The 17,945-nt window shown below is 48.0% G+C and overlaps 1 protein-coding gene across 1 annotated transcript in view; it reads right to left on the bottom strand.

Annotated features, from left to right (window-relative positions):
* The window catches only part of LOC144176031 (uncharacterized), a 239,167-nt gene that overhangs the window by 51,282 nt on the left and 169,940 nt on the right, over positions 1-17,945 (bottom strand). Inside the window, exon 2 of the mRNA XM_077705137.1 lies at positions 14,272-14,528. Within this exon, the coding sequence (XP_077561263.1) occupies positions 14,272-14,528 (257 nt within the window). The remainder of the gene's footprint in view (positions 1-14,271; positions 14,529-17,945) is intronic.

The following is a 17,945-nucleotide window of genomic DNA, read 5'->3' as shown; positions in this document are numbered from 1 at the left end:
TAACTCTAACGGCGATGAAATATCTGCTGCGACGCCAAGCCGATTACGTCCGATTACGTGCATCCGAAGCCGGCGGCGAGCTGTTGGCGAAGGCCCTCCGGTCGCGCACGCGCGTGTTGCGTTTGGGTTCCTCTAACTTCTTGGGGGCCCCCAACGCTCGGTTCTCCTATTCTAAATATATCCATTACCCGAAATCATTAACGACGTGTTTCGCCTCGTACGCAGCCTCGCCTTCTGTGAGAAGTCGTGAGTTTGGAAATTGATGCTTGAGAAATGCCGTCTTACTGTAAACATACAAAACACGCTGCAATTATAAATTACCACGCCGAGCACCTAATGAAAACTAAATATAGCCTTGTCCGAACCCGCTCGAAGGCGTTAAAAACTCGCGTTCATACCGTTCATACATTGCGGACAAGTCGCGAAAAGTAAACATGAGCCGTTCAGAGTACAGGCTACGGCAGTGATCGTTAGTCAAATCCGGGCATGACTATAAAAACATCGTATCAAGCCAAACTGCAGACTCTAACAATACTTTTAAGCAGGTGTGGCGAAGAAATCTGATCACCGTTCTTGCGTCATTCATTTACCAGGCCGTACGAGCAGTTCGCGCGGTCAGATCATAAGTGAGCGACGCGTTTCCGTCGCTCACAAGGTGTTTGCTTGCACACACATGTCTCGTCACAAGTATTTCATAATGAATTTACAGCGTACCTTTCTCGGCATCAGTTGCATCGTCCTTGGCGTTAGCTGGCTGCGTATGTAAGAGTTGTGGGTCGCGATGGTAGCAACTACCTAAACGCGGCGGTGTCGCCGGGAACAAGCGAGTCGCTGATTGCTTGCCCGAATTGGTTGGCTTACAGACAACTTTTATGGTAATTTGCATCAAATCCACAAGGAGCGGGCGAGACGGTGGCCACAACAAAAAAACACGCTTCCGCATACGCACGGGAAATGTGTGTAGCAGACGACAACACGATTCGGCGTCCTACAAGTGACGTCACTCGTAGGTGGCACCACGGTATGTCCTCGAGGCCAATACGTGTCCTATCTATCCTTTCTCGTCCGTCTTATGTTTTAACCAGCGCACTCGAACCACGTCGCCTGTATCGGTAGATTGGAGTGTTGTGAATAGAAATATATTACTCCCAGAAGGAGCATTTGCTTATTAACATAGGAAATTCGAAAACTTTAAGACAGGTGTCGCCGACCCTTAGATTTCCTCCACTACAATCCAAGACCCACAAGTAGGAAACTCACGATGAAACGGAATTTCTTTGGCTTGCGGGAGCATTTCTCTTGAACCAACAGTGAGGCAGTGGCACGTAAATGTAACTTGCTGGTCATGCGGGTTTAAAAACACGAATTCTTCTAGAACACATTATAAGATATCACGCCACAGCCCGAGTGGGGAGATTTGTCCCTGATTAGATTTCAATGAAATATTTCCCACGCAAGCAGGCTAAAAAATTCATGCACGCGTGTGAAGCCGTCAGCCCAAAATACCTACTAATAAGCGCATGTATAAGAAACCGCCAATGAAAAACAACTGCGCGTAAATCCACCCTGTGATGGTTGTAGGAAAGCAAAGCTGTAAACGACATCCACAACGATTACCCATGCGACGTGACTTGAATTCACCCAAGTGGCTCTACAAAGAGTGAAACCATAGACAAGTGAAACGCACTTAACCACACCCTTTATTACTTCAAAGAGATATTCCTAGCTAAGGTTAAATCAATGCATGATCCATGAATGGTGGTTGATTGAGTTCTACTGGTGAAGCGTATAATTGGAAACTCTTTTTATATAAAATTACAGGAAGCTCAAACCAGGCGTTAGACGATTTCACTTGCCTTGCCGCCGCCGACGGAGGCGACGAGATCGGCGGCAGAGACGGAGAAGTGAGATGCCAGGCGTTGGCATGAGCTCCCAGAAATTTTTTAAACTCCTAGCACATGCGCAAGCCAAGCACACGGTCGCTTCAGGTGCCATGGGCTGAGCGCACAGCGGCGCGAGAGGCCGCATGGCGCTATCATGTGGCAGTCAGCGAGAACGCAAGGGGACGTGCTCGGGGAGTGCACTCCCCAGATGTGCTCGGGGAGTGCACCGCCAGCCTCCCTTGTCGCCGCGTGGGCTCGTAGCTCCGTTTCTCTATTTGTTCGAGGTTCAATTCGTGGTGGTGCAAGTGACTTCTTTTAGTTGTTCGCGGGAGTTTTCTTTTACACCAACTGTTGCGACAGAGCCCTTGGGGGCAGAGGTAAAATGCTTCGCTTTAAAAGCACATGTTATTAGCGCAATCGACTTGAAACGAGACGGCCGTCAAGTTCTTTGGTCAACGGTGTGTGTATTTTCCACACCTGCTCCTAGGTGGCAGAACATGCTAGGAATTTCTGGAAAAGCTTCGCCGGCGTCGCCATGCCTTGTCTGTAAAGAGTGGAAAATTCACCACCGGTCACAGAGATTCTCACATATACACTAGAGAGGAATCTGACGCTAGCATCTATGCGGCTGATATCAAGGCCATCTCTGTCGTCGTGGGCAGCCATTATACTATGGTTTTGTCATTATGCCTTAGTTTCGTTATTGGCTCGGATTGAAACGTTTTAGTGGCCGTATATTTTAACACAGTGCCACAAAAACGCAGAATGGTGTGCTATTATATAACTGGAAAATAAAACTGGCTATTGTAAAGCTAAAAAAAGGAAGTGAAGCGTGTTTTTGCAGGAACGCTTGTGCCTGATATTTTGCAGACGAAGCTGGTAGGTAACAACAATGATAATAGTATGGGGACACTCATTAGAGAGTCTTATTTTCTGAATTGAGCATTATTTGAAATAATAGGTTGTTTAAAGAGTTCGGAAGTGTTTTTGAGCGTGCCTGTGAAAATGTCGCCTTCGTGGTGAACCTGTGCATCTACCGTCAGCTACAGTTTAACAAACTTGTAGCTGAGCGAGTTGGTTCATACTCGAACAAAAAAGAAAACGTGGCGTTAAACAGCCGTGGACGAAGACCGAGATAGGACAGATACAGGCACCCGCATACCTGTCTCCTATCTTGTCTTCGTCGAAGAACGTTTTGTTTCTTTTTTTCGTTGGCTACAACTTCGCGCCGCTATATTACCCGCTCAGACATACGTTCCCTCGACTGCGGCATGACCGACGTTAGCCATTATCACAGACTGCCTGTTGTTTCACCGAGCACGGCTACCACAGAACAGGGAGGATTTTGGCTTCCTGCAGGTCGTAGACGGGTTCATGCATAGTGAAGAAAGCAAATAAAAAAAAACCGCTTCAAAATCCAATTTTTATGCTCGCCCAAGTCAAAAGCTGGGGTACGCCCATAACCCCCCACGACCACATGCTTTACCAGGTGCAGTTTCATCTCTCGTATGCGTACTAAGGAACTCTATGCCGCCGATATTGGTTTTTACCGCGCACGAAAATGGAGTTAAAAAGACCCTTTCTATTTTGTCTTCCAGTCTGCCGCGAAACCGAAAGCCAATAAGAACGGGCCTCGAAGATACAAACAATGATTCAGTCAAGTCGGGCTAGGCTTGCTCAGGGCGCATTGTGGCGGACTCTGACAAGTCGCATAAATGGAATGGGAACGATGGAATGGTATGCCAACTTCAGTTATCTCACTCTAAGCAAACATGGCATCGTTGACTGTCAAAGAACGAGAGAGCTAAAAAATGCGTGGTGCTTTAGTTAAAAAGTTATTCAGCCTTGAGTGCCCCATTACAGGGTCCCCAAACGGGGTTGCAAAAGTTGCGATCATACGTACGCAATTGGTGGAGTACTATTCAAGGAACGTCCTGCCGCCAAAATGGTTTGAAAGCGTTCATCATTAGCCGAGTTGCATTGCTGGCCATTAAAAAGGGCCAGCAATAAGGCCTGGAGCTTTCACCCTGTCATCGCGATTCCAAAGCACCGTGGAAGCCGTGATGTCACCGACGCGTCTCAAGACCACCTAGAGAAACAGGACAAGGCCCTTGCTGGTTCGAGATGCGCACATCCATTGGCCCCTCTCGGCAGTCACTGGCTGCGCAGATGACGGGCATTCTCCGCCTACTACTGCCAAACGGGGCCGGTCGGTGGTCGGCTAGCTCGCACTGCCGGGAGGGCTTCCTTTTCGCGTCGGCCGAGCTGTCCCCGGCACGTCAGTATTAGAACAGGGGAAACGATCGTTTGAAGGCCAGTTAGACACGTCTCAAACACAAAATGTCCGTCACAACAGTAATTGATGTTTTCCACAGACCACTAGCGAACAGCTATAGGTTGTACTCACTGGCGAGGCACAAATGCAGGCAACCCTGTGAGTACGCCGTCACTGGCTACGTTGAGCTCCGCTGGATGGCGGTACTCGTCTGTGCGAAGCACATGATATGTGTTGGATGTTCCAAACTCCACCCCACCGAACGTCTCGACTCCAATGTGAGTGCGATGAATAACATCTCCCTTGACACCACCGTGTAGCATCGGGTTGAAACGGAAGAGGCGACGCATGCCAATGTTTTTTTTTCTGGTGTGTGCGGGTGCAGTGGCACAAGCAGCGCCATGTCCGTGGCGCTTCGGCCATGTCCGTGGCCGCATCCAGTGTTGCCAAGCGAAGAAGTTTACAGCTAAATTTTTCAGTGAATACCATCTATAGCGTGTCTGCATGCGGTGCTGTCACGGCGAATAGGCCCCTCCTAGGAGTTGCGCAGAAAAGGCGCTTAGCATCGCCGCAATTATTGACTGAACGCCTTACGAAGATGCGCCAACGATGATCACCAGCGCAATCTTTCACCGAGCGATCATCCCCTTTCACGCATATATAAACTGATTTTCAGAAATAGTTTCGCTCTGGCGGGGCGGTGACAAGTTTTAGCTGCTGCAGTGTACGCCGTATCGTGCGCATACACCGCACATTCGGCTGCTGGTCGACCGCGCACGCAGACGCTTGCTGCGTTCGCGTGTGTAGCGGCGTTTGCGCCTGCACAGACACTTTTTTTCAGTGTTATTCTTACCATGTCATCGATGCGCTATTTTTACAACCTTACCTAAGCTCGTGTAACGCATGACAACTATCGACATTCGTCTCTACTGAGATACGTCGTGCCACCGGTGCCAGACTGCCACTCACCGAACCGCCGAAACGAGCAGCAGCGTTTCCCCCAGAGCCGTGACCGCTGATTGGCTACACCATTTAAAGAGTCCCACCAATAGTGACGCCGTACTGTTCGGTGCTTCGTGCATCATAGAGGCTGCGTCAGAGCAAACATTTACTTATGAGTGCGGCAGTATGGCGACAAGGATCATTAGGTAAACAAGGACAGAAAAGAATATCTTTTTTGCTTGTTCGTGCCGCCCCTGATTTACGCAAAGGAGTAATATTTGGTATACGTTGTCGTGAACACTATATACGTTGTCGTGAACATATCTCGTATACGTTGTCGGTAGCACTATAGTGATAGCGCGATTAAAATGGGTACCTTCGGAAGCATATGTAGGGTTTCTTTAAATGTGCCGTTCAAATGCCTTTAAATACCTACTTCATTTCTTCCGTCCTAGTCGACCCAAACGCGACACTGCTGTGCGCTAGTTTTGATGGTAATTGTCCTGTTCCCCTCTTGCAGGAAATACAATGCGCGTTCTGCGAACAGCGAACAAAGCTTTGCTTTGGAGATAAAGAACTTCTGGATCTCTCTGGTCACTGCAGTGAAACAACTAAGAGAAAACGGAAGGTCTGAGCACCGGAGCATTTTCTGCATGCAATGGAGCAGATGCAGCATAATTTGACTCATGCATTTATGATCAGCCTCTCTAGCAGTCATTGAAGCTGCACTTCAATATAGCAACACGATTTCTGATGTCATATTTGCTTTCTTCAAAAAACAGCGCGAATTCAAGAAAGCCAAGAAGAAGAAAGTGACTTTATTTCCACAGGCAACACGTAGTACGGAGATCCCAGGATAGACGACAGGGCCATCCCGTAGCCTTGCACATTTCCCCAGTCGAGTCAGCCAGAGTCATTTCCCATGAGTGGGAGTAGGATTAAGGATAGGGGTAAGTTTGAGGTTCTGTGTGCATGTCCAGAGAGTATGACAAATGCTGCAGTACTCCCCGCAGTTTGGATACTTGTGGGTTCCGGGTGATTGATAGAATCAGTGTGTGCGGTGTTCGAAGGGTAGCCTGTTTGTCAGAATCTGCCTTGGTGCAGCGGACTCTCGGCGCGTGAGTGTTTGGTGGGGTGTTGGGTGCTTCTGTCAGTTTTCACGGGCTGTTTGCCGCATATCTCTGGTGTCAACTGGTTCTTGATTTCCTTGTTGCATCTCACGTGCCCTAAGCGCAGCAGTGCATGCTCAAGCGCACGGTGGTTCGTCAATTGTGCGAGTGCGTACGCCTTTTCATCTTCTAGAACGTCTTCGTTCTCAGAACCCAAGCCATCTTGTAGCATTTTTGACATGTAGCGATGACTTTGTTGACTATGTTCACGGTATTTCTGGGTATGTGGTTACAGAGAAGTTGTCGGCATGCAGCCTGTGAATCGTTGCAGATTTAGACTGCACCGTTATGTGGCGTAGAATTGCAAGTGTGCTCGACAGCATGCGCTACTGCGCATGTCTCCATGTCGGCAGTTGCGTTGACGTAAAGTTATGTGCCTGCTGTGATGAGTTCATGGTTTCGCCCTACAACAGCGGTGACCAGCGTCCCATTTTGGCGCTGGCGTCCGTGTGGTAGAGTTCCGTTTGCGGCTGTTTTGTTGACCTGCTTCAGGATGCCCTTTATGCTAAGGGTTGGTCTATGTTCCTCTGCGGATGCATGTTACGGGGTAGAGGATAAGTGCAGATTTAACCCCGTACGTTAAGCTCCAGTTACTCATGCGTGCATCCCTCATACTAGCCAGTTTTGTATCCTAGATGGCGAAAGACGCTTATGCCCTACGTCGTGCTTCGCAGTCGCTGCAGCTCATTCATTTCGCGCGTTAAGCAGTTCCTCCAAGGTATTTGTCGTGCCAGTGTCACTGCCTTTGTGGAGGTATAGGTGGGCACCTCTAGTGCAAATATGTGGGCCTTAAAACCACACAACTGTTTTTCAGCTGAGATTTATTAAAGATTTTGTATGGAAAATTATAAAGTATTGTGAAAGTTACAAGAGCTGCGTTAAGGCGAAAGAAATCAGCTTCTCGGAGACGTCTGTGCCTTTTCGTAATTCTTCGGCACATGTGTTCACCCGATTTCCATCATCCGAGATTTTGCGGACTTTATGATTTACTTAGCTTAATTGGAGATGATCTTAACCAGATAACTTTGATGTGTAATTCTTTGCAATCCTTTCAACGATATTGTTTTCCTCCTAGCACAAAAACATACCCGGATCGCCCTAGTTTGTTTCATAATGACAAGATTATTGTTTTTAAATCCTGCTATGAACTCCGAGGTAGTTACAATTTTTATGAACTTTAAAAATAGAAGATATTTTGGCTTGCATGATCTTCAGATGAGGCCAATAAAATACGTGGTAGACATCGACAACCCGGCGCTAGCTATCATTTTCAACTTTTGCGTTGAATGTGGACTATTTCCGCATCTTGTGCAGACACTCAAAGTATTTGCTCTTTTTAAGACAGGTGACAGACACTGTCTGTCTAATTACAGGCCAGTCTCTGCATTGCATGTCTTTCCAAGGGGACATCAGAAGATATTGAATGCCTAGCTTCACATCAAATGTTTAGTCTCACATTGAATGTCTAGAACACATTGAATGCCTAGTTTCTGCCGAAAACAGAATATAAACTCTGATACACAGTTTGGTTTTGCAAAACATAAATCTACACAGATGACAATACTCGCGCTCTAAAGAAGAACGTTTTACATTCTTTCGAAGAGAAAAAGCCTTCTTTTGGGTGTTTAATTTTAGACTTCGCTCGATCGCCAACTGAATGAACTTAGCTCATATGGTTTCCGAGGTAGCTAACTCACTTCTTTGTTCATCCCGGTCGTATCGTTCATATAACGTTGCAATCAGTCAATCGAAGTTATCGTCAAAAGACAACGTCAGGTGCTCCCCAATTCAGCATCCTAGGCCCCCATTTTTAAATTTATATACAATTATATTGTAACGATTTCAAAGTGCGCAAAACATGTCATGCAAGCTGATGTAAATCATGTATATTATACAGGGTGAGCAAAGCTAAGTCGACAGGGTTTCCTCAATATTAGGCGCTCAGATTAGGCGCGTACAGAACGATGCCAGTCGCACGTAGCGGCAGAGCAGAGGGGACAGGCTGATGCTGCCACAGTTGACCCACTGAAACCGCATAAACAACAAAATGGCGGCACCCATGAACCGTCGCAGTGAAAACAAGTGTCACGTAATGCGAACTGACTTATGTTTACGGCAGAGGCACGAAAAATAGGAGAAGCGAGTGCGGTTACTCTGTAACCTTATCTAGTGACACTAGGCGCCACAATTTTCACGCGCCGGATAGCATGACGCGAGTCCCAAAACCATGACGTTTGCACACGGCGGAACAGCGCGCGTCAACCACAGCCAGCGCGATGGCATGCCATTGGAGCCCTCACGTCGGCAGTTTGGGGCCGGGAGGAGCAGATGGCGTCATGCTGATGCCGATAGCGAGTGCGAATCCGTTCTGAGCTTTCGTGTGCGCGCAAAGAATAAAAGGGATTTAAAATATCTTATACTGAACGTTAAGTAACAAAAGCTTGATCAGGGCTAGTTGGTTGAACATACTGAATAAATTTGAGGCGCTAAACAACTGGGACCACAAGAAACACGGAGACACAGTCAAGGCGCCACTTCCAACTGAACTTTATTAGTGAAAAACCCTGGATTAAATACACTGTTTTGACGTCATGCAAAAACGTCACACCAACAACGTGTGCCAACCTACACGTGTCCATCTAAAAACTGGAGTTCTTTGAATGATAATGTAACCGATGGTGTACTGATGCACGTATCTCCCGCCTTGTGAATGAAGTACACCTCCACAATTTCTCCACAATTATTCTGAGAGATAGGCAAGAAAGAGAAATTGTGGAGGCGTACTTCATTCACAAGGTGGGAGATAAGTGCATCAGTACACCATCGGTCACATTATCATTCAAAGAACTCCAGTTTTTAGATGGACACGTGTTGGTTGGCACACGTTTTTGGTGTAACGTTTTTGCATGACGTCAAAACAGTGTATTTAATCCAGGGTTTTTCACTAATAAAGTTTAGTTGGAAGTGGCGCCTTGTCTGTGTCTACGCGTTTCTTGTGGTTCCCGTTGTTTAGCGCCTCAAATTTATTCAGCTTATACTGAACGGTTACTCTTTAAACCAGATGGAAGATATCTCCATATACAAAGGAAGCCTTTCACATAGTTATCCAAGCTTTGAAATTTCCAGTCAGTACTTCTTCAAGAAAAGCTACCCGCAGTAACCTAACAATTATGGCCACATTTCTATTCCCAGCGTATCTTCTAAAATCACGGAACAGGTGGTGTACTCGATTATAGTTTCTTTTCTATAATCTGCGAGCTTCTTCCATCCAAATCAGCACGGTTTTCGTAAAAATTTATCTTGTTACACCCAGCTTGCCCTATTTATTCACGGTCTGCATACTTATCTAGACAAAAACGTTCCTGCTGATGCACTGTTCTTGGACTTCGAGAAGGCTTTTGATGGATTACCTCACGCCTGGCTTTTACCCAAGCTTTCCCGTTTAGACCTACACCCGGATGTTTTTACTTGGATACAGAATTTGTTAACTCATCGCAAACAGTTTGTTCAGGTAAATTTGCACACTTCCTGCTTATCTTCTGTAGTGTCTGGCATTCCCCAGGGAACAGTCCTGGTACCGTTACTATTTTTTAATTACATTAATGATCTGCCGCTGACTTCCTCATCTCTTACCCGCCTTTTCGCAGATGATTGCGTAATTTGCCGTCCCATACTAACCTCAGACGATACCACTATGCTTCAACAAGACTTTTATATCCATGAATGGTGCCGTAAACGGCTAATAAAATTAGCCGTTTACGCAAGCGCAAGTCCTCATTAGTTCCATTCAACCGGAGTCGCAATTACATAAAATCCACATAGGTCTGTAATGCCGCCGCAATAGCTGCCCCTGACTCAATCAAGTGCTTGAGAAATATCATATCCAATTAACTCTAACTCGGACCCATCCCATCAACTACGTTACAAATTCTGCGAAACGTGCCCTCGGCTTCTTTTTCAGAAATGTCATCCGCTCAGGCTGCGATTCAATTATTAGCGTACAAAACATTTGTCTTTCCTAAATTAGAGTACGCCAGTGCTGTCTTTGACCCACATCAAGCTAACCTTACGCACTCCATCGAATCCATTCAAATCGTGATGCGCGTTTTATTCTATCAGTATACTCTTTCTGTTCCAGCATTCAGCATTCAAACGTCAGTTCCACCTGCCATCATTGGAATCCCGCCGCCACATATCTCGTCTCTGCCTTTACCACCGATTCTTTTACCGTTTCTCCGCAATATTAACATCACAGTTACAGCGCATGGTATATCCGCCATTCTCACCCCAATGCCATGTATGTGCCCCGTACCCTGATCAAAACGCTTCAACGTTCCTTCTTTATAATTACTGCGCATGAATGTAACAGCCTTCCAGCCAACATTGTCACTATTACCAGTAGTACAGACTTCAATACTTCCATTCAAAATGCTTTCCTTGATTAATCGCCGTCATTCAGTTTGTTGCCATGGCGCTGATGTGTTCGCGCACCGCTGATGTAATATCTCTCCGGGGGCCTTTTAGTTCAAATAAATAAATAAATAAATAAATAAATAAATAAATAGATAAATAAATCTGTAAAAGCAAACGTAAACGTAACAACTGCGATGTTGTTTCACTCTAAATAAAGCGGTAATTGTACCGGAAGGACTTAGATTTGCTAGGGACCACATAAAGTTCGTAGAAAGAAGTAAACTGTTAGGGGCCACATTCAGTAGCTAAATGAGTTGGGATTATCATGTTGAGGCAGTTAGGAATACACTCGCTCAAATTGCAGGGATATTAGGCCGTTATCGTTACTTGCTACAAACCAAAGAAACTGAGCTTCTGTTGCATAGTCCCTCTTTTTTGTGTCGCCCTTGAATTACGCCCACTTGGTGTGAGGTACTACCACTGCTTTAAACAAGCGACACATTTGCCTTGGGGCAAAGAGGGCTTTGCTTTAAATATGCAACGCTACCTGGATCGCACAGCTGAGGAATATTCCAAATTCGGGTGTGTAAGAATGTCGTATTTGTATAATCCTAAGATAGTTAAAAGGTATAAAAAGGAAACCGAGAAAACATCTCAAAATTAAAAGATTTAGTGCCTCTCCTTGTAGGCCATCATGTCTACCTTAGCAGACGAAATGAGCCCTGGAGCATCCCTACGCGCCGTACAACGTATAGTACGCAGACACTATCAAATACATCACCCAGCATATAACACGCTGTGTTTGATGGAGATCGGTTTAACCACCGTAAATAGTTCAGAGCTGCCTCAAATCGCTTTCTTAAATTATTCTTGGGCAAAGCTGCAGCGTGTGTACGTATTTTTTAAGGCTTCAACCGTTTCGAGAGCATCACTGAATGTCCCGTGGGTTTAAGTTGTTTGCGATCTGTATAACGTTCGCTACTTTGATACGCATTTGTTTATTTCGAGTTAGGGCCCCAGTGTGCTCGTTGATATATCGTGGCTGAATTGCTAGCCACTGTGCCTACTTTGTGAAACAATTTGGGAGATTTCCGATTGGTTCGCTTCTCTATTGGTACTTTCTTCATTGTTTTTTGTTTCTTTTCCCTTCCACGAAAAAGGCTTTTGTGCTCTGGTGTTTGTGGCTATTGTTTTTTTTGTTCGTACACTCTAATTTAGGGTTTTGATATCTATGCTTGTTATGCATGCGTGTCACTTTTGTATTTGCACTTCAGCAATTATGCCTGTATTGTCACTTGCCCGTGCTGCTGACGCCTTGCACTCTAAAGTTTGGGGACCCTGCGCACGAAGCTTTTTTTCCGCTTTCCTACCGGCTCAAACTGGGCAAAATAAAAGAGTTGAAGACTGAATCTTTGTAGAGTTAATTCCCGTACTTTGATGACTGGGCGATGGGGTATGATTCTCTGCTTTGCAGGTGCACCTTTAGTTCAACTTGTTGCTGTTCTGTTTAGTTATAAAATTTCGCCACCTTCGCAACTGGGATGTGAAGATTGAGGAAACAGATCTGCCCGTGGTCTTCCCTAGCTTTAACGTGGCTTTTTAGGTGGGCCCATGTTATCGGTAGATAGGACACTGATGCCGCCAAGCGCACACCGTCTCTCTCAACGAGGAGAACACCTGCCCGTCAGAGCTTACGTCATCACTAGGCGTAGCCAATCCCCAACGGGGGCCTCCCCACCAGACCATCTGCTCCGTGACCCGCAGTCCACACACCTGCTCATCGGTTCCTGGCTTCCTCGCCACTTCCCCTCACACTGGTTGGCACAACATGTTCCCCCTCTCCACTTTGCTGCCCCATCTTAGAGCGACGCCGGACGCACCTGCACCTCAAGCTTAAACAGTCCCGCTGTAAAAAGATGCCCTGATTTTTTTAGAATAGCAGGCAAGGCCAACGGCAGAAGAACGGAAAGTTGGGCTAGTTGGTATGTGTTCATTTTGGTGGAATCCAACGGTACTTGCATAGCACTGCACCACTACGGCCGATTACCGAATCACTTGTGCTGGGGATCCTCTCGTTGTCCACACGGTGGTATCATCGGCATATATTGCAGGTTTGACATCACCGATGCTGTTTAGTTAAGATGGTAGGTTCTTCATCGCGATAATGGAAATAAGGTAGGTTATTTAGGAACCCTGAGGCATGCCACATTTGAATTTGCAAAGTATTCCAGTTGTCCCAGCGTAAGAGTAGTCTTCCGGTCACCGAGAAAGCTTCCCGCATAGTTGTATATCTTTGGGTCTTGTCAGTCGGCCTTCGAGACGTCTAAGGACAGAACAGCTCAGATTTAAAGAGTGCCGAGTTCATGAAATATATCTTCCTTGAGTTGGAAAAAACACTCCTGTACCAAGATCCTCCCTCTGTAGCCAGTGAGTGTGTTCGGAAACGCGTTCGTGTCCTCGAGGTACTTGGTCACTTTGATTAGAATGATCTTTTCTGTGAGCTTGCAGATAATAGTGATATGGGCCTTCATTGCGCAGATCGAGTTTCTTTTCTGGTTTAGGCCTGAGTATGACCGAACCGCCTTATATCTCCTTGCTCCCAGATATCATGAAGGCTGCATGGCGGGCGTACTCCTCATCTGACAGATTTCTGATGAGCTTGTACAGAGTTATATCCGGTCCCGGTGCTGTGTTGCGCTTCGAGCCCTCCAAAGCAGCCTGCATTTTCTCGGTGGCGATGGGTCCGTTCAAGCATTGAAGCTTATTTGGGTTTCCTGCATACAGTCGATATTCCGAATCTTCTTTGGGAGGGGGGTACATGCTGGTTAGTTCCTCCAGTCTCTGCCCCTGATCTTTGTTCAGCCTGCCTTTGTAGCCAGCGAGTTATGTCTTTAGCTTTGTATATCGTTGACTGGTTTGGTTGTATGAGGCTGCGTAAAAGTGTGCAAAAGTGCCACGTACATTTTATGCTAAAGTTGCCGTTAAATTTTTCGTACAGGTTATGCCAGTTTGTACGCGTAAGCATCTCTGCATAATCATGTGCTTCTATGGATACACGGCCAATCCTCAGCTTGAGGGTTTTATTCGGTATCTTGTATTTCAAGTACTTTGACGAGCCCATATCGCGCTTGCCATGCATGTAGAAGGTGGGCGTCCACATCGGAGTACTGTTCGTTAGCTTGAACTTCTGTGAAATGTTTTCCATTCGCGCTGGCTGTTGTCCTGCACAAAGGTTCCGTGGTTACCGAGACATGCACAGCTTCACTATAACAAAAATTAAACCCAGGTCTACACAGCCTAAAGTCTGCTGAAACAGCGGACCTGCGCTTCTCTTGTGTCGCCTCCGATGTCAACAGACGCTCGCCTTAGAACGGCAGCGCCTTCGTCCCGCAAATTTTATGGTTCGCGCAAAGAAATCGGCAGATAGACGTAAGCAGCGGAGGCTACCCCCCACGAACCCACCTCTACGAGGACACCGCGCGCTCTATCCGTTGGTCTGGGAACCTGTTTCTACCCCTGCGTGACGCACGACATCCAGCAGACGGACGAAAAGGCTGACCAACAAGACCTCCGCGCTTACAACACTTACCTGCGGTAAGGGCGCCTTGGTCGCCGATGGCCGGACGCGTGCGCTGCTCGTGCTCGTGCTGGCGCTGGTGGCTGTCCCTTTGCCCTCCGATGCCGGCGTGAAGACGATCACGGTGCCGTCGACCGTGGTGCGGAAGTTGAGGAACCCGCGCACGGTGACCGTGGGAAGAGACGTGTGCGCCTGCTGCGTGAGAGGCTCCGCGCGGCCGCCGCCGTTGTACACCGGGCCCGCCTCCTCGCATTCGACCTGGCCTGCTCCTGCGAACGGATAAAAGCGCGTCGTCGCCGTCAGAATGCGCTGAGAGTCAAGTGCTCACACTTTTAGCCGCACTTAAAAGCAGGGTTACTCAATGCGCACCAGCTGCGAAACAACCCATAGGCTCCTTATCAAAAACGAAACCGCGGTTGTCCCCCACTCCAGAGGGGCAAGCAAGAGTAAGTTGACTAGCCTGTCATCTGTCGAATGCATGCTGAAGTAGTGCCTGAGCTTTTGCATCTGGTGGTGCCGTAAGTGTTAAAAAGAAAACCGTGGAAACATTCCTAAACTTTCTAAATGTTAGAAGAAAACTTTATGAATTGCAGTGCAGGTCACTAACCCCTGGCCCTACTGTGTCCCCGAGCGAAACTCATCGCCACTGTGTTGCGGGCGTTTTATAGGCCACAGCTAGAAATGGTTCTGCGTGATCATTCATTTAGGCACCGTTCGTTCAAGGATTGTCCATTTTAAAATCTTTCATTAAGGAGGGATTACGGAAAAGTTCATCTGGGAGGTTTCAAATTAGCTCACATCTGTCAGCGTGCAGCGCGGACGAGCAACCACGGCGTACACAACAAGGCGCAGCCGTCAATTGGCCGTCTTTTTATGCACAAAACATCTGCCTTTGTAGAGCAGGTGAAAGCGTGATCGCGTGATTATCAAGATGCTTAACCTTCCTTACCTTACCAAGGTCGCCTTAGAACTCGTAAGGAGGCCTTAGTTCAATTTTGGAACGTTCCCTACTGAGGCGTCCTTACGAAACGCTTCCTTGATATCTCCTTACTGCAAGGTACCTCACGTGTTACCTTGGTGCGGCCTTATTCTGCTCTTTCAACTGAACGCACACTTCTCTGCAGCACTTTGCACACGCCTAATTAGGCCGCACAGAACGCTGGGAGCTTCGTCCGGCGGTGAGCGAGGAACGCGACCGCTATTCGAGTTTATTGCTCCGTGCGACAGCTGGGCGGACTCTGCCCAGTTTTGCCTGAGGGTAGACGGCTTCATGTGCGGCGACCTATACAGATACCCGTCGCTCACAATCAGGCAGCCGCGAGACCGCCTCAACCCCATGGAGCTGTACTGTGACGACGAGTTTGCATTCCGGTACCGGTTCTCCAAGACAGCAGTGATGAAAATGCTGGAGGGACTCCGACAGAAGGGGAGTCCCACTTCCACCGCTGCTCAGGTTACTAGGCAGTTTTAGATGCGGAGCATCTTATAGCGGTGGCCTGTCCCGCATCGGCGTCGGCGTCGTCCGTGTACGCACTCACACTGGGCATGCGCAACTCTCATCCTTCCCTCTCTCCAACAGCTGCGCGTTCCTCACTCCGCTCTCTCTCTCTCTCTCTCTCTCTCTCTCTCTCTCTCTCTCTCTCTCTCTCTCTCTCTATCTCTGTCTCTCTCTCTCTCTCGCTCTCTCTCTCTATCTCTGTCTCTCTCTCTCTCTCTCTCTACCAGCTGCGTGCGCTTCGCGTGCGTTCGCTTCTACTCACACCGCGCATGCTCGGCGCTTGCGCATCTCTCCTCCTCTAGTCTCCTCTCCTTCAAGTGTGAATATAAGCAGTGGTAGCGCGCTGCGCGCGTCAGTGTAGCGCTTGCGTCGGTTGACGTCAGTTGACTCCGCTTGACTCCGTTGACTTCAGATGCAGTGTGATGGAAGCAACCGCCCCGTCTGCGAGTGGGCTGACGCAACCTCATACTAGCATCAGCACAAACGCACACAACGACGTTACTTCCAATCAAGACAAAGCTGCGAAGCGAAGGGCACGCGACGCTAAACGTAAACGTTTGAAGCAAGCGGCACACCCTGAACTACGACAACGAGAAGCCGCTTCGAAACGACAACGTCGAGCAGCAGTACCTGAACTTCGAGCACGTGAAGCAGCGTTGGTTCCTGAACGTCGAGCGGCGGATGCTGAACTACGACAACGTGAAGCAGCGGCGGTTCGTGAACGTGGAGCAGCGGAACCTGAACTACGACAACGAGAAGCCGCTTCGAAAAGACAACGTCGAGCAGCAGTACCTGAGCGAGCAGCAGTACTCTCTCCGCACCACCCCATTGTTCCCCTCGGGAAGATGGTGTAATTTGTTATTATAGGGGAAGCCGGCGTTGGCAGCCCGTAAGAAGTTAGGGGAACCCAAACGCAACGCGCTTGCGTGCAGCGAGTTCCCTACAGCCTACAACCGGCTTGCGTTGCTCGGGTCGGTTCCCGTGTTGGGAACTTTAGGCTTCGCATCGTGGCGAATATTTGATCGCCGCTATCTTTGCAACTGCGAATGACAATCCCTAACGCAACTATTCACCCCACTATCATCCCCTTTCTCGCATGTGGAAGTTTATTTCAGCTATAACTGCCGTTTGAGCGATCGGTGACTAAGACATCTGCCGTTTACGGTTTCGATGCTTCCGCGCAGGTAGCGTCATGTGTCGGCCGTTCGGCGCACCGCGCGCCGCGATGACCGGTCGGACCATGCGAACCTCCGCGGCCGGTCAGCGTATGGTTCGCGGCAGATATCCGATCGGCGCTTTTAATAAGCGCTGATAACGATCCCTAGCACAATTTTTCACCGCACTTACACCTACTTTCTCGCATGTGGAACTTCTTTTGACGGTCGACGGTGGTCGGCAACCTCGTCAACGTTTCGCAGCCCACGGCCAGCAATTTGCTCTGGGAAGTTACGTAGGCGGTGTGCTTGCGCCTGCTCCCAAAGTACGTGCGGCTGTTAAACGCATGGAAGAGGAAACGCTAATGACGCGGAGTTGTTTTACATTCCGCGGGCGCATGTGGGGCATGCTGTTGTATTCGTCGCAAAGCCGCTTCCACACTTTAGGTTTCGCTTGCAGCGACGCGGCGTTGATCTTCTTGCACTCTACCATTTTTTTTATTTTCGCACCAGTTCTTTTTTTTTCTTCAGTGTAATCCACTTTCTCGGGCATGGTTATACTGGCGCTGCGCTCGCATAAAACGTTGACTCGCACGTTTCGACGCTAAATGCGATGCTGACAAAAATCAACGCGAGACTGTTGCCCGACAAGATTTGACTCATCACCAACTTGTTTGACCAACTAGATTTGACTCACCACCAAACCGACCGGTACAACTTGTTTTAAGAACTGCGCAATAAGCAAACAATAAATATATATGCCGGAATAACTTGTACACGACGAATGGCATGCCTATCACGGCTCATAAAGGCACATTTTAAGAACAAATTGCGCTTGCCCTCGCACCCATATGCGCGAATGGCTTCCTTGACGGGAGTAACAGCGCCCTTTGGTAAGGGAGGTTGAGGGAGGCTTTAAAAATGAGGATCAGCGGTGCTAGGTCGGCTGATGGTAAGGGAGCATGAAAGGTTCCTTCAGTAAGGTGAGGAAATGGGGTAAGGTAAGGAAGGTTTTAAAATTCGGCCCAGCTTAG

The sequence above is a fragment of the Haemaphysalis longicornis genome, unplaced genomic scaffold (assembly GCF_048455015.1).
Source record: "Haemaphysalis longicornis isolate Haplotype H1 unplaced genomic scaffold, Haemaphysalis longicornis Haplotype H1 scaffold_3, whole genome shotgun sequence".
NCBI classification, from domain to species: domain Eukaryota; kingdom Metazoa; phylum Arthropoda; class Arachnida; order Ixodida; family Ixodidae; genus Haemaphysalis; species Haemaphysalis longicornis.
The sequence above is the reverse complement of the archived record's forward strand: the minus strand, read 5'-3'. Positions and strand labels throughout refer to the sequence as shown.